This window comes from Oncorhynchus keta, chromosome 23 (genome assembly GCF_023373465.1).
Source record: "Oncorhynchus keta strain PuntledgeMale-10-30-2019 chromosome 23, Oket_V2, whole genome shotgun sequence".
NCBI classification, from domain to species: domain Eukaryota; kingdom Metazoa; phylum Chordata; class Actinopteri; order Salmoniformes; family Salmonidae; genus Oncorhynchus; species Oncorhynchus keta.
Window position 1 is genome coordinate 253,852 of NC_068443.1, and position 12,748 is coordinate 266,599.

The 12,748-nt window shown below is 43.5% G+C and overlaps 1 protein-coding gene across 2 annotated transcripts in view; it reads left to right on the plus strand.

The window, feature by feature from the left end:
• miga1 (mitoguardin 1) overlaps positions 1-2,364 on the plus strand; it is a 28,226-nt gene extending 25,862 nt beyond the window's left edge. For both annotated transcript variants that reach the window (XM_052475867.1, XM_052475866.1), the window contains exons 12-16: positions 159-257; positions 402-536; positions 701-754; positions 840-956; positions 1,194-2,364. In XM_052475867.1, coding sequence (XP_052331827.1) covers positions 159-257; positions 402-536; positions 701-754; positions 840-956; positions 1,194-1,451 — 663 coding nt within the window. In that variant the 3' untranslated portion in view covers positions 1,452-2,364. The remainder of the gene's footprint in view (positions 1-158; positions 258-401; positions 537-700; positions 755-839; positions 957-1,193) is intronic.
• Positions 2,365-12,748: the final 10,384 nt, after the last annotated feature.

Consider the following 12,748-nt stretch of genomic DNA (forward strand, 5'->3'; position numbering starts at 1 on the left):
TGTTTTAGAGAAACTATTAATGGTGAAACTATACACTGTTTGTGTGATAGGATAGTCACACTGGATTGATCAGCTGATTGGGTGCTCCTGTCTGACAGATGTTTTTGATTGGTTGATAGTGTTTGTCTACTCTTAACGGATGTGTAATTTATTGACAGAGCCCGAAGAGGTTTGAAGAAGTGTTTGAGGAGATGATTGTTTTCCTGGAGCACCCGGAACACTGGGAGAACACCGAGGTGGAGCTGGCCACGAGAGGGGTGAGACACTCACTCGCTCACACACACACACTGATCTGAAAGGGTTTTAAATGTTCCCCTGCTAAAGGTAAAACACCTGAACATTCTGTTGGACTTCATCCTGATTTCACACTGATCTGACTGCATGTTATTCCTCCTGACCAGGTGAAACACCTGAACTTCTATGACATTGTGTTGGACTTCATCCTGATGGACTCATTTGAGGACCTGGAGAATCCTCCCATCTCCATCCAGAACGTTGTCAACAATCGTTGGCTCAACTCGTCCTTCAAAGAGACCGTGAGTCGGAGACACTTCGTCTCCCTATGTAGATAACTACTGTCCAGAGAGCAGGACCCACGTTGTCAGGCTTAAAGGACCATGAAAAGGCTGTCTAGAATAGGCAAAGGTGTGATGGGAGAATTTGTTGCAGCATTGCAATGCGTTGCGTTTTGTGTTGCCAGGCGGTGGCGTCTAGCTGTTGGTCGGTGCTGAAGCAGAAGAGACAACACATGAGGGTACAGAAATGTTTTTTTGCTGGAATGTTTTTGTTGTATTTTTCTGGTTAGCCTGTATTCAACCTCTCCTCCTCCTCCTCTCTAGGTGCATGATGGGTTCATAGCCCACTTCTACTCTGTGTGTGAGCAGGTCAGTCCTGTCCTGGCCTGGGGATTCTTAGGGCCCAAGACTTCCCTGCACGACTTCTGCTGCTTCTTCAAGGTAGAGTAATGTTAACTTCTTTTTATCAGGTTGTCCAGCTGAAGTCTAGGGAGACTTAGCCATTGTAACACTACTCTATATCAATTGATCTGTTCTTTAAGGATGTTCTCATGTCTCCATATCCCCTACTCAATGTACTGGTTGCCTAAACTAAAAACATGCTAAATGTTCCAGGATTAGGCTTGTCCAGTGTCTTAGATAACGAGACTCTTTGGGATGGTTTCGGTCTTCCTCCAGGATCAGGTGCTGTTCTTCCTGAAGGATGTCTTTGACCTGGAGAAGGTGCGTTACTGCAGTGTGGAAACTCTAGCTGAGGACATGCTCCACCTCCTCCATCGCCGGTCTGAGCTGCTGTTGGCCTACCTGGGGGCGGACTCCCACTCCCTGCAGCACATCAACAGCTGCGTCACTGCCACCCCCCTCACCACAACAGCCAGCCCCCAACTCCACCCCTCCGCCCTGGAAGAGGCAGTGGGAAGCCAGATCTACCCCTAGATCTGAGAAGATTAAATGGGTCTCTAAAAGTGCATTGGGGGGGGGGGTTGATTTGGGATTGGGCAAGAGACACCCAGTCCCAAAGTAACTGCTAGCCACTTATGGAGAATGGATAAGGGGGTTGATTGGGCAGAGACTGAGCTAGTGTCACAACCCTTGTTCTCAACCCAGATTGACAGAGATCTCTTTATGAAGGCCCCATATAATGGTGACTGACTGGAACATTTTCATACCTTTCTGTCACTTCTTCTCTCCACACACAATGATCATGTTATAATATGGATGTTTCCCCATACGAAATCATGCTTAAAGTAACCTTGGAATGAGTGATGTTTTTGACAGAATGAGTTTGCATTGTAAATGCAGACAGTATTTTAATGGGACTATGGACTATGAGGGTTGCAAAATTCCAGTAAGCTTTCCAAAATTCCCAGACGTGTTTGGTTAGAAGATTCCTGGAATCAGCAGAGAATAAGCATGAAATCTGGGAATCCTCCAACTGGAATTGCAGGAAAAATTTTGGGGAAGTTTCCAGAATTTTGCAAACCTAGACATCAGTCTGAGCTGTTTTAGAAGCTAAACACTGCGGTTTCATTTAGGTATTTATTTGACTGGCATCTAGATATTTAGAGGTCATGGTATGCAACTGTCCTCTAGACATCTAGGGAAAGAACCATGACACAAAGGTTTTATATGGTAATTTCATTAGTCTAATATAAATAAAGTATAGGGTTTACTGCTCTAGTATGTTAATAATGGGGCAAGTCAAGAGGATGCTACGAAATGAAATTTCAATGTAGGTTTCTTTGCCCTATCATTTTAACTATTTAATGATTCATTGTGTGATTTATCTACAATGTAACCTTCATGTACTTGCCAGTGTTGATTAAAGTAGAATGTTAATTTGCTGTGACCATTGCTAGTTTCTATGGCGATTTAAGGGAAAGTAATTGACCGACATCTGTTCATCTGTGTGGAGAAGACATGGAGAGGAGAGGACACGCGATCCAGATGGATACTGCCAAATTCAACGTTAGCTTTTGTTCCCATTCACTTGGTCTGTCAAGTGTATAGTGGCAGTATTGCATGGTCATCACATAATTGATACGATACGAACGTTACGTTTTCGCAGATGACAAAATCCCAGGTTTGCTTTTCCGTTTCACAGACATCCATGTGCTTTTACAGAGAAAATATGGAGGCGTATACAACATAAAGCTTATAGTAGGTTGTTACAAACAAGTCGGCTGTCATGTACTGTCACCACTTGCTTTCCTGGTAACACAAAAAGCTGTTGACTCAAATGACAGTGCTCATTAACCATAGGTTTGAGCCATCCTTCGCATCAAGCTTTTGGAAAACTGTTCACTGCTGGTCCATAGCCCCGAAACGGATGATTCTAATAATGCATGTAAAATGTTTGTTTTTTTTTTAAACCAATTTCGTGATATCTAATTGGTAGTAGTTACAGTCTTGTCTCATGGCTGCAACTCCCATACGGACTCGGGAGAGGTGAAGGTCGAGAGCCGTGCGTCCTCCGAAACACAACCAAGCTTCTTGACACAATGCCCATCCAACCCGGAAGCCACCCGCATCAATGTGTCAGAGGAAACGGAGTACACCTGGCGACCTGGTCAGCATGCACTACGCCTGGCCCGCCACTGGAGTCGCTAGTATGCGATGAGACAAGGACATCCCTGCCGGCCAAACCCTCCCTAACCCGGACGACCCTGGGCCAATTGTGCGCCACCCCATGGACCTCCCGGTTGCGGCCGGCTGCAACAGAGCCTGGACTCGAACCCAGACCACTGCGCCACCCGGGAGGCCGTAAAATGTTTTACATGTGAGTGTAGGCTTACACGTACTATATACCCCTCAGACTCAACTCTGGACCTCGTCTACGTAATATAGCCTAGACCTGACTCAACTCTGGACCTCGTCTACGTAATATAGCCTAGACCTGACTCAACTCTGGACCTCGTCTACGTAATATAGCCTAGACCTCTGACTCAACTCTGGACCTCATCTACGTAATATAGCCTGGACCTGACTCAACTCTGGACCTCGTCTACGTAATATAGCCTAGACCTCTGACTCAACTCTGGACCTCATCTACGTAATATAGCCTAGACCTGACTCAACTCTGGACCTCGTCTACGTAATATAGCCTAGACCTGACTCAACTCTGGACCTCGTCTACGTAATACTCAACTCTGGACCTCGTCTACGTAATATAGCCTAGACCTGACTCAACTCTGGACCTCGTCTACGTAATATAGCCTAGACCTCTGACTCAACTCTGGACCTCATCTACGTAATATAGCCTAGACCTGACTCAACTCTGGACCTCGTCTACATAATATAGCCTAGACCTGACTCAACTCTGGACCTCGTCTACGTAATATAGCCTAGACCTCTGACTCAACTCTGGACCTCGTCTACGTAATATAGCCTAGACCTCTGACTCAACTCTGGACCTCGTCTACGTAATATAGCCTGGACCTGACTCAACTCTGGACCTCGTCTACGTAATATAGCCTGGAGACCTGACTCAACTAGCTGGACCAACTCTGGACCTCTCTACGTAATATAGCCTAGACCTCTGACTCAACTCTGGACCTCGTCATCTACGTAATATAGCCTGGACCTCTGACTCAACTCTGGACCTCGTCTCTGACGTAATATAGCCTAGACCTGACTCAACTCTGGACCTCGTCTACGTAATATAGCCTAGACCTCTGACTCAACTCTGGACCTCGTCTACGTAATATAGCCTGGACCTCTGACTCAACTCTGGCCCTCATCTACGTAATATAGCCTAGACCTGACTCAACTCTGGACCTCGTCTACGTAATATAGCCTAGACCTGACTCAACTCTGGACCTCGTCTACGTAATATAGCCTAGACCTGACTCAACTCTGGACCTCGTCTACGTAATATAGCCTAGACCTGACTCAACTCTGGACCTCGTCTACGTAATATAGCCTGGACCTCCAAGCCAGTTCCACTGCATTTATTGTTCCCCTCTAATCAGGGACTGAGAACAGAAAACCAACAGGTTCCGGACCTTGTAGGGTAAGAGTTGAATACCCCTGGCCAACACTATAGCAGCAATGGTTACTTATGTAGCAGTGCTTGTAGCCTATGTCGGTTTGCAAGAGGGACTCCCAACAAGCACCTCGTGAAATGTATTTGGACTTGTTAAACACTTATTTTAAAATAACTGCAATACTCTGGTGGCTGATGAGAGTGCAATATTGTTACACACGCCTCTATGAAGAGGGAACGCAACACCCTGCTACAACTCAACTCTCCGTGAAGTGAAAAAGGTATGGACTGTAGGTGTGAGTAAGGATGACAACAGACAGAATGTGGTACCGTTTACAAGGACTTTATTCCTTTACACGGTCATATGTGGAAAAGGGGCTGGACGGAACCAAAGCAAAGAAAGTAAATCTCAAACCCCCCCCCCCCTCTCCTATCTAACCAATACTTACCTAATTCAGCACCACCTGGTGCCCTAACCAAAATACAGGGGGTGGTCCGCCCAGGTCTTACCTATTGTGCCTAGACAATGAATGTACTACGGGTATATGTATGCCCGCGGGCCTCTTGCCTAAGCACTCCCTAGGTGCCTTCCCCCCCTGGGAACAAATGAAACAGGAGAACAAATAATTTCTCAAACAAACTAAGAAACAAAGGACATCAAATAAGCTCTCTGAGCAACAAACTCACAGAACATACCAACTGCTACCAACAACTAACATAGTAAATTATCCACAGCCATCAGCCTCCTCTCTCAGCAATGATCTCCCTCACATTCAATCTCTCTGCAATGACCTCCCAGCAATGACTCTCCTGAACAGAACACTGGCTTTTATATAGCTTCAGAATGAATGAGTAACTGGAGACAGCTGCGTCAGCTCTCCAATTAGCCATGGAGTTGACCAATCAGCTGCTTGAGGGATTTCAGGAAGCTATTTCCTGAAATAAACACATGCAAATACACAAACTACAACACATAAACTGGGGAACGTAACAAATATGTAATCATCATTGAGTTAAATAACGCATGTGACAAACATGATTCTAAAAATGCATATAAAACATTGTAGGCCTACCATTTAGGTGTAGGTCCATATTGTTTAGCCTACGCAATATGATTATTAGGCAATCGCTGTGCTTGTCTGCAAGGCTGAAGACAGAGGTAGCTCCCTAATTAAATTCAGTCTTAGGGAACTGTATGTTATTTGAGGGATACCTGGAGAAAATTGGATCTGAAATTAAAATGGCCCTCCCTTCATTAACACTGATTTTTACCCGACTCTCCCTGAACGCAAAAAAATTATAGAAAAGAAGCATTTGCATTAAGCTGTTTTCTAGTGCCATTTATTTGGATACATCCATAACAATGAGCTAATGATGTGCTGTTTCACCAGGCATAGAATATGTCCTCATCAGGACACTGTTGTTCAGAGGAGCTAGCACAATCACTTCAAACTGAAGCTGGAAAGACTGCAAACTAGCTGCACTTGGTTTCATTTTTCCTGTTTTCTTTTTATGCTGATTTATGTTTTTGGCTGCCTGTCTGTCTCATCCCGACATGTTCATTGCTATGGGACAGCTGGAGATTTGAATTTGAATATTCAAATCATGTTGCAAATGTCAGAGACAGCAGGGTTTATACAGATATTTGCTGTTGAATCTTAAATGTTAGTCTAAAAGAAATGTGAGAGAATGTCTAGATGCTTTTATAGTGGAGATCGAGTTTATAAAATTGACTGATGAGACGGGCTTGCGCAGTCAGATGGAACAGAGTAAATAGGCATTTTAACGTCATTGATTTGGCCTCCCGAGTGGCACAGTGGTCTGATTTGATTTGATTTGATCTAAGTGCTAGAGGCGTCACTGGTTCACAGACCCTGGTACGATTCCAGGCTGTATCACAACTGGCCATGATTGGGAGTCTCATAGGGCGGTGCACAATTGGCCCAGCAATGTTAGGGTTTGGCCGGGGTAGGCAGTCATTGTAAATAAGAATTCAACTGAAATGTGTCTTCCGCATTAGACATGACAGCCTTTATAATGAAACGATTGTGACCACACACACATCTAAATATTGCACTTGGGAAAAAACATCTTAAAGTAGAAATATAATGAAACAAACAGGCATTCTGTTTGCTCTATTATTGTGGCCACTATAGTAGACATTGATCAAGTGCACAAGGCTACATGTGTGCAAAAATAACATTCACCGTGTAAAAAATGGAATAATCCCACTCACTCAAACACAAGTGGTCAACACAACAAAAGCAATATATTCTGGCTACACATTATTACATTGTACACTTTCCGCCTGTGGACATCTGTTCTACAATGTGCCAGCAGAGCATGATACCCTTTGTTGACATAATTGATCTCTTTCAGACAGAGAGTACACCTGAAATACCCCTTTTTATCCACTGTATTGAAAAAGTGAGAAATAGAATGTGTGATGGATCCATGTAATTCCAGTTTATATTGTTTACCTTGTTTTGTTTGGGCAATGTGTGGTGTGGTATTGCTTTCACCTCTATAGTGGCATCCAGCTAAAGCCAGGCCCAACTCCAGCTACACTTGATCCCTGAATCCAGTTGTTTAACAACGTCTCATTTTCACCTAATTCTCTCATTGTGAAAATTAACCACATACTGTAGAGGGAAAACATTCGTTCACAGAGTTAGTTCGGTAGCTGGTTAACGTTTCACACATATCGCCAGGGTCCAGTAAGCAACTAACGTGTTATAACTTGAGGGGCAAGGAGTCTTATACTAGTTAATACTATAGCAAATTGGTTAGGTTACAAACGTTAGCTCATATGATGTTGTACCGTTAGCTAGCTGACGTTCGCTGTCTGACTTTATTAGCCAGATCATTTTCACACCATAAACTCGATTATTCGATCAGTTAAGTTGGCTACTGTTAATGGATCATTCGATCCAACTAGCAATATACTTAATAATGCTAACAACACTTGTTCCACCACTTTCTCCCTCACCTCAAACTTTCCAAAATGCCAGTTGTTTTTCGGTTACAGCTCATGAATTACGTCTCAGGTAGTCAGGCGTCTCACCTAAAGTTACCTCTCCTGTTACCGTTCAGGGGGAACGCGCTGCTGTAACTGACAAACTGCCTCTACACTCTCCCGCTCTTTCCAGAGCGCGCGCTGATTCTGTAACTAACGCATTGGTTGTCTTCTCGTCTCTCTTCAGTCACGTGTTGCGTCCTGTTGTTATGGGAACGGTTGGCAGACCGTTTTTACAAAATCATCAACAAAAAGTCCAGTAATGGATCCATGTAATTCCAGTTTATATTGTTTGCGTTGTTTTGTTTGCGCAATGTGTGGTCTGTGTTGGGATATTGTCTATAAAAGTGGATTCTTGTGATTGTATTTTCCTTCCGTTTTAGACCACATAGGCCTAATAAAACGATAACCTTGTGTAGTGGCTTTGCTGTCAAGCACCGGAAAAAAAAACTTAGGCCTTCAATAGTGCCGTCTTATATAGCATATAATAAAGGCCTTCTCTAGTGCAGTCTCATATAATCAAGGCCTTCTCTAGTGCAGTCCCATATAATCAAGGCCTTCTCTAGTGCAGTCCCATATAATCAAGGCCTTCTCTAGTGCAGTCCCATATAGCATAAAATCAAGTGCCTCTGGTTGGATTTACTGTACTTCAGAACTCATGCTCTCTCCCTCTAAAAGTTTCACAGACTTTAATTAAAACAAACATGTCCATCCCTCTGTCCCCAGGTGAGTCTGCTGGGCTAAAGAACTCGAGCAACACATCAAACCTGTCACACTTGTCAGCAATCAGCAGACCATTCCCTGAGGAATGTCAATAACCAGATTATGGGGATGGCTAAATACAATAAAGGAGTGTAAAATGTTATAAAACAGTACCTTTTTCATTGCCTGTTAACTTCACATTTTTACTATGGTAACTTAAACATGCAGACTTAAATCAAGACAACAGAGGTTATGATTAAAAAGTTCTAAAAATACAGTATTATGTCCAGGGTGAATGTTTTATTTATGTATATCAGACATCCCAGTAGGTTTGGCTGGCAAGGATGTTCTTGTCCCATCGCACTCTAGCAACTCCTGTGGCGGGCCGGGCGCAGTGCACACTGACACGGTAGCCAGGTGTACGGTTTTTCCTCAGACACATTGGTGCGGCTGGCGTCCGAGTTAAGGGGGCATTGTGTCAAGAAGCAGTGCGGCTTGGCTGGGTTGTGTTTCGGAGGACGCACGGCTCTCGACCTTAGTCTCTCCCGAGTCCGTACAGGAGTTGCAGCGATGGGACAAGACTAACTACTAATTTGATATCACAAAATTGGTGAGAAAAGGTGGTATTTTTTTTAAAGTATTTATAAACCTTGAGACAATTGAGACATGGATTGTGGTGTGCCATTCAGAAGATAAATTAACAAGACAAAAAGTTGTAATGTGTCTTTGAACAGGGTAAAGTAGTAGGTGCCAGGCGCACCAGTTTGAGTATATCAACAACTGCAACTCTGCTGGGGTTTTCCCACACTCGAGCCAACTTAAGAACTGTGGGAAGCATTAAAGTCAACCTGGGCCAGCCTTCCCGTTGAACGCTTTTGACAACTTGTAGAGTCCATACCCTGACGAATTGAGGTTGTTCTGAGGGCAAAAGGGGGTTCAACTCGATATTCCGAAAGGTATTCCAAATGGTTGATAAACTGTATATCAAAGACTGGATTGAAGAATGCTAATTAGGCCCCAGGAAGAATAATGGGACACTTAATAGACAAGTGAATGTCAGTAGTTGCATTTGTATCGGTTTGTAAGAATGAGTGGTTTCAAGACATGTCGGCCTTCCAAACACAGAAAGGGTGTTCCACAATATGTTTAACAATAATATATAATAATAATATAATAATAATAATAATAAATGCCATTTAGCAGACGCTTTTATCCAAAGCGACTTACAGTCATGTGTGCATACATTCTACGTATGGGTGGTCCCGGGGATCGAACCCACTACCCTGGCGTTACAAGCGCCATGCTCTACCAACTGAGCTACAGAAGGACCACAATGGCTAAAAGTCACACCTGGACAAGTCCAAAAATACAATGTTAAAGTCCTTGAGGAATGTTCCGTGGAGGGAAGGATCCCCTGCAGAGTACATAAACTTCAATTAATCTACTCAGTCTGCAACCCAGAGTTTGTAAGATTCTAGTTGAATGAAACAGACAAGAGTCCCAGTTTACAAAAAATCAAAGTGTTTATTCACGAGAACGTTCTCATCCATTGTACCAAAACATCCATTTTATACTGGCTCCTTACCCACATATCTTCACGCAAACAGTAGGTGAGTTTTATCCTTCTCCATAGTTCTCACCACAGTGTATCACTACCCAGCCGACAGTTCCATTCCCTCGAGATTAGAGAAACCTTGAGAAGTACTCCACGTCCGATCATGAGTTTCTCAGAGTTCTAGCCAGGTCGAGTCAAACACTGTTTAGATGTTCTCTGTATTTTCTTCGGCACACACATACAAGTTCAAATCTAAAGCTACGCCTTGCTCAGTGTTTTTCCACTATACAGATACATCATTTAATCTGCAACATGTTTGATAATTTTCTGCAAGCCTAACAGTTTCTCCCCTCCACGGGTGGAGACAGAATGTCCTGTAAGGCACACAGTAGTACAAACTAGTCTGTCGATAGCGCCTCATCATTTGTTTCCCACTTACGTACTAAAAAGGAACAAAAAGGTCCTTGATCTAATTCTGACTAAAACTACACATCAGATTATAGTTTTATGGTTTGAATGGAATTATTTCATCATTATCTTTAAACATATAAATTATTTTATCAAGTGCCAAATTCAAATACTTTAAGCACCTCAAGCGAACCCTGTGGCTCAAGTAATGTTCTGTACCATTCAAGGACAAGGTCTTTTCAGTAAATTCAGGTTTTCAATAGTCTTTGTAGTAAGCAGGGACACACACACACACACACACACACTAGCGACTCAAATAGGTTGGATGTGAGCTGCGAGTACTCAGGAAGAAAAGTCACTAAAAACCGACTTGTTGAGTGTGATAGAAAGCCATTTTCCCCAGTTGTGAGTTTATAAATGGTGCGACGGAAAGAAGCTACTTTAGGGTGGACGTGCATTAACGCGTGTAATACAAATGAGCAGAGCTTTGTGTCAGGCAATGCTATCAGGACAAAATATTGGAAATTAACTACGGAGGTACTTCTCTTTGGACGCGTTCACCCTCCCGAATTCCTATTCTCGAAGCGGGTTGGTCTGCTCCAGCAACAGCACGCTTTTCTCCCGTCACCTAGGCAACCACGCTGCTCCCATCGATGGCGTGCTGCTTCTGGCGTTCAACTTAATAAAATAAATCTCACATGCTGACCAGACCACACAGATGTTGATTTGGTCCACCCACACCACACCCGATCAGGACACAGGTTGAAATAACTAAACTGAACTCTGAACCAACTATATAAACCATTTCCAGACAGGCCGAAAAGGGTTAAACTTTTATGGCAATTTAACTAGCTTGCTGTTGCTAGCTAATTTGTCCTAGGGTATAAATCATTGGGTTGTTATTTTATGTAACTTGTCCTTTATCTGTGGAATAATTGTCAAAGTAGTCATCTCTACTCGTTCAGACTACTTTGGAATTAATATGGCAACCAACTTCAAGGTGCATTAGCACCTCCAACTGAATTGTGGACCTCCGGTCATCTTTCAATCATCCACGTGGGTATATGCTCCTAACAACCAGAGGAGATGAGTGCTTTACACCACTATGCTCCTAACAACCAGAGGAGATGAGTGCTTTAAACCACTATGCTCCTAACAACCAGAGGAGATGAGTGCTTTACACCACTATGCTCCTAACAACCAGAGGAGATGAGTGCTTTACACCACTATGCTCCTAACAACCAGAGGAGATGAGTGCTTTAAACCACTATGCTCCTAACAACCAGAGGAGATGAGTGCTTTACACCACTATGCTCCTAACAACCAGAGGAGATGAGTGCTTTAAACCACTATGCTCCTAACAACCAGAGGAGATGAGTGCTTTAAACCACTATGCTCCTAACAACCAGAGGAGATGAGTGCTTTACACCACTATGCTCCTAACAACCAGAGGAGATGAGTGCTTTACACCACTATGCTCCTAACAACCAGAGGAGATGAGTGCTTTACACCACTATGCTCCTAACAACCAGAGGAGATGAGTGCTTTACACCACTATGCTCCTAACAACCAGAGGAGATGAGTGCTTTAAACCACTATGCTCCTAACAACCAGAGGAGATGAGTGCTTTAAACCACTATGCTCCTAACAACCAGAGGAGATGAGTGCTTTAAACCACTATGCTCCTAACAACCAGAGGAGATGAGTGCTTTAAACCACTATGCTCCTAACAACCAGAGGAGATGAGTGCTTTACACCACTATGCTCCTAACAACCAGAGGAGATGAGTGCTTTACACCACTATGCTCCTAACAACCAGAGGAGATGAGTGCTTTACACCACTATGCTCCTAACAACCAGAGGAGATGAGTGCTTTAAACCACTATGCTCCTAACAACCAGAGGAGATGAGTGCTTTAAACCACTATGCTTTAAACCACTAACAACCAGAGGAGATGAGTGCTTTAAACCACTATGCTCCTAACAACCAGAGGAGATGAGTGCTTTACACCACTACACCACTATATGCTCCTAACAACCAGAGGAGATGAGTGCTTTACACCACTATGCTCCTAACAACCAGAGGAGATGAGTGCTTTACACCACTATGCTCCTAACAACCAGAGGAGATGAGTGCTTTAAACCACTATGCTCCTAACAACCAGAGGAGATGAGTGCTTTACACCACTACGCTCCTAACAACCAGAGGAGATGAGTGCTTTAAACCACTATGCTCCTAACAACCAGAGGAGATGAGTGCTTTACACCACTATGCTCCTAACAACCAGAGGAGATGAGTGCTTTACACCACTATGCTCCTAACAACCAGAGGAGATGAGTGCTTTAAACCACTACGCTCCTAACAACCAGAGGAGATGAGTGCTTTAAACCACTATGCTCCTAACAACCAGAGATGAGTGCTTTAAACCACTATGCTCCTAACAACCAGAGGAGATAGGAGCACAGTGGAGGAAAGTACTTAAGTAAAGATACCCCCCAAAAACGACCTAACGTAGTAGGTTAAAGTATGTACTTTATTTATAATTTGGCCAACTGTTACTTCACTAC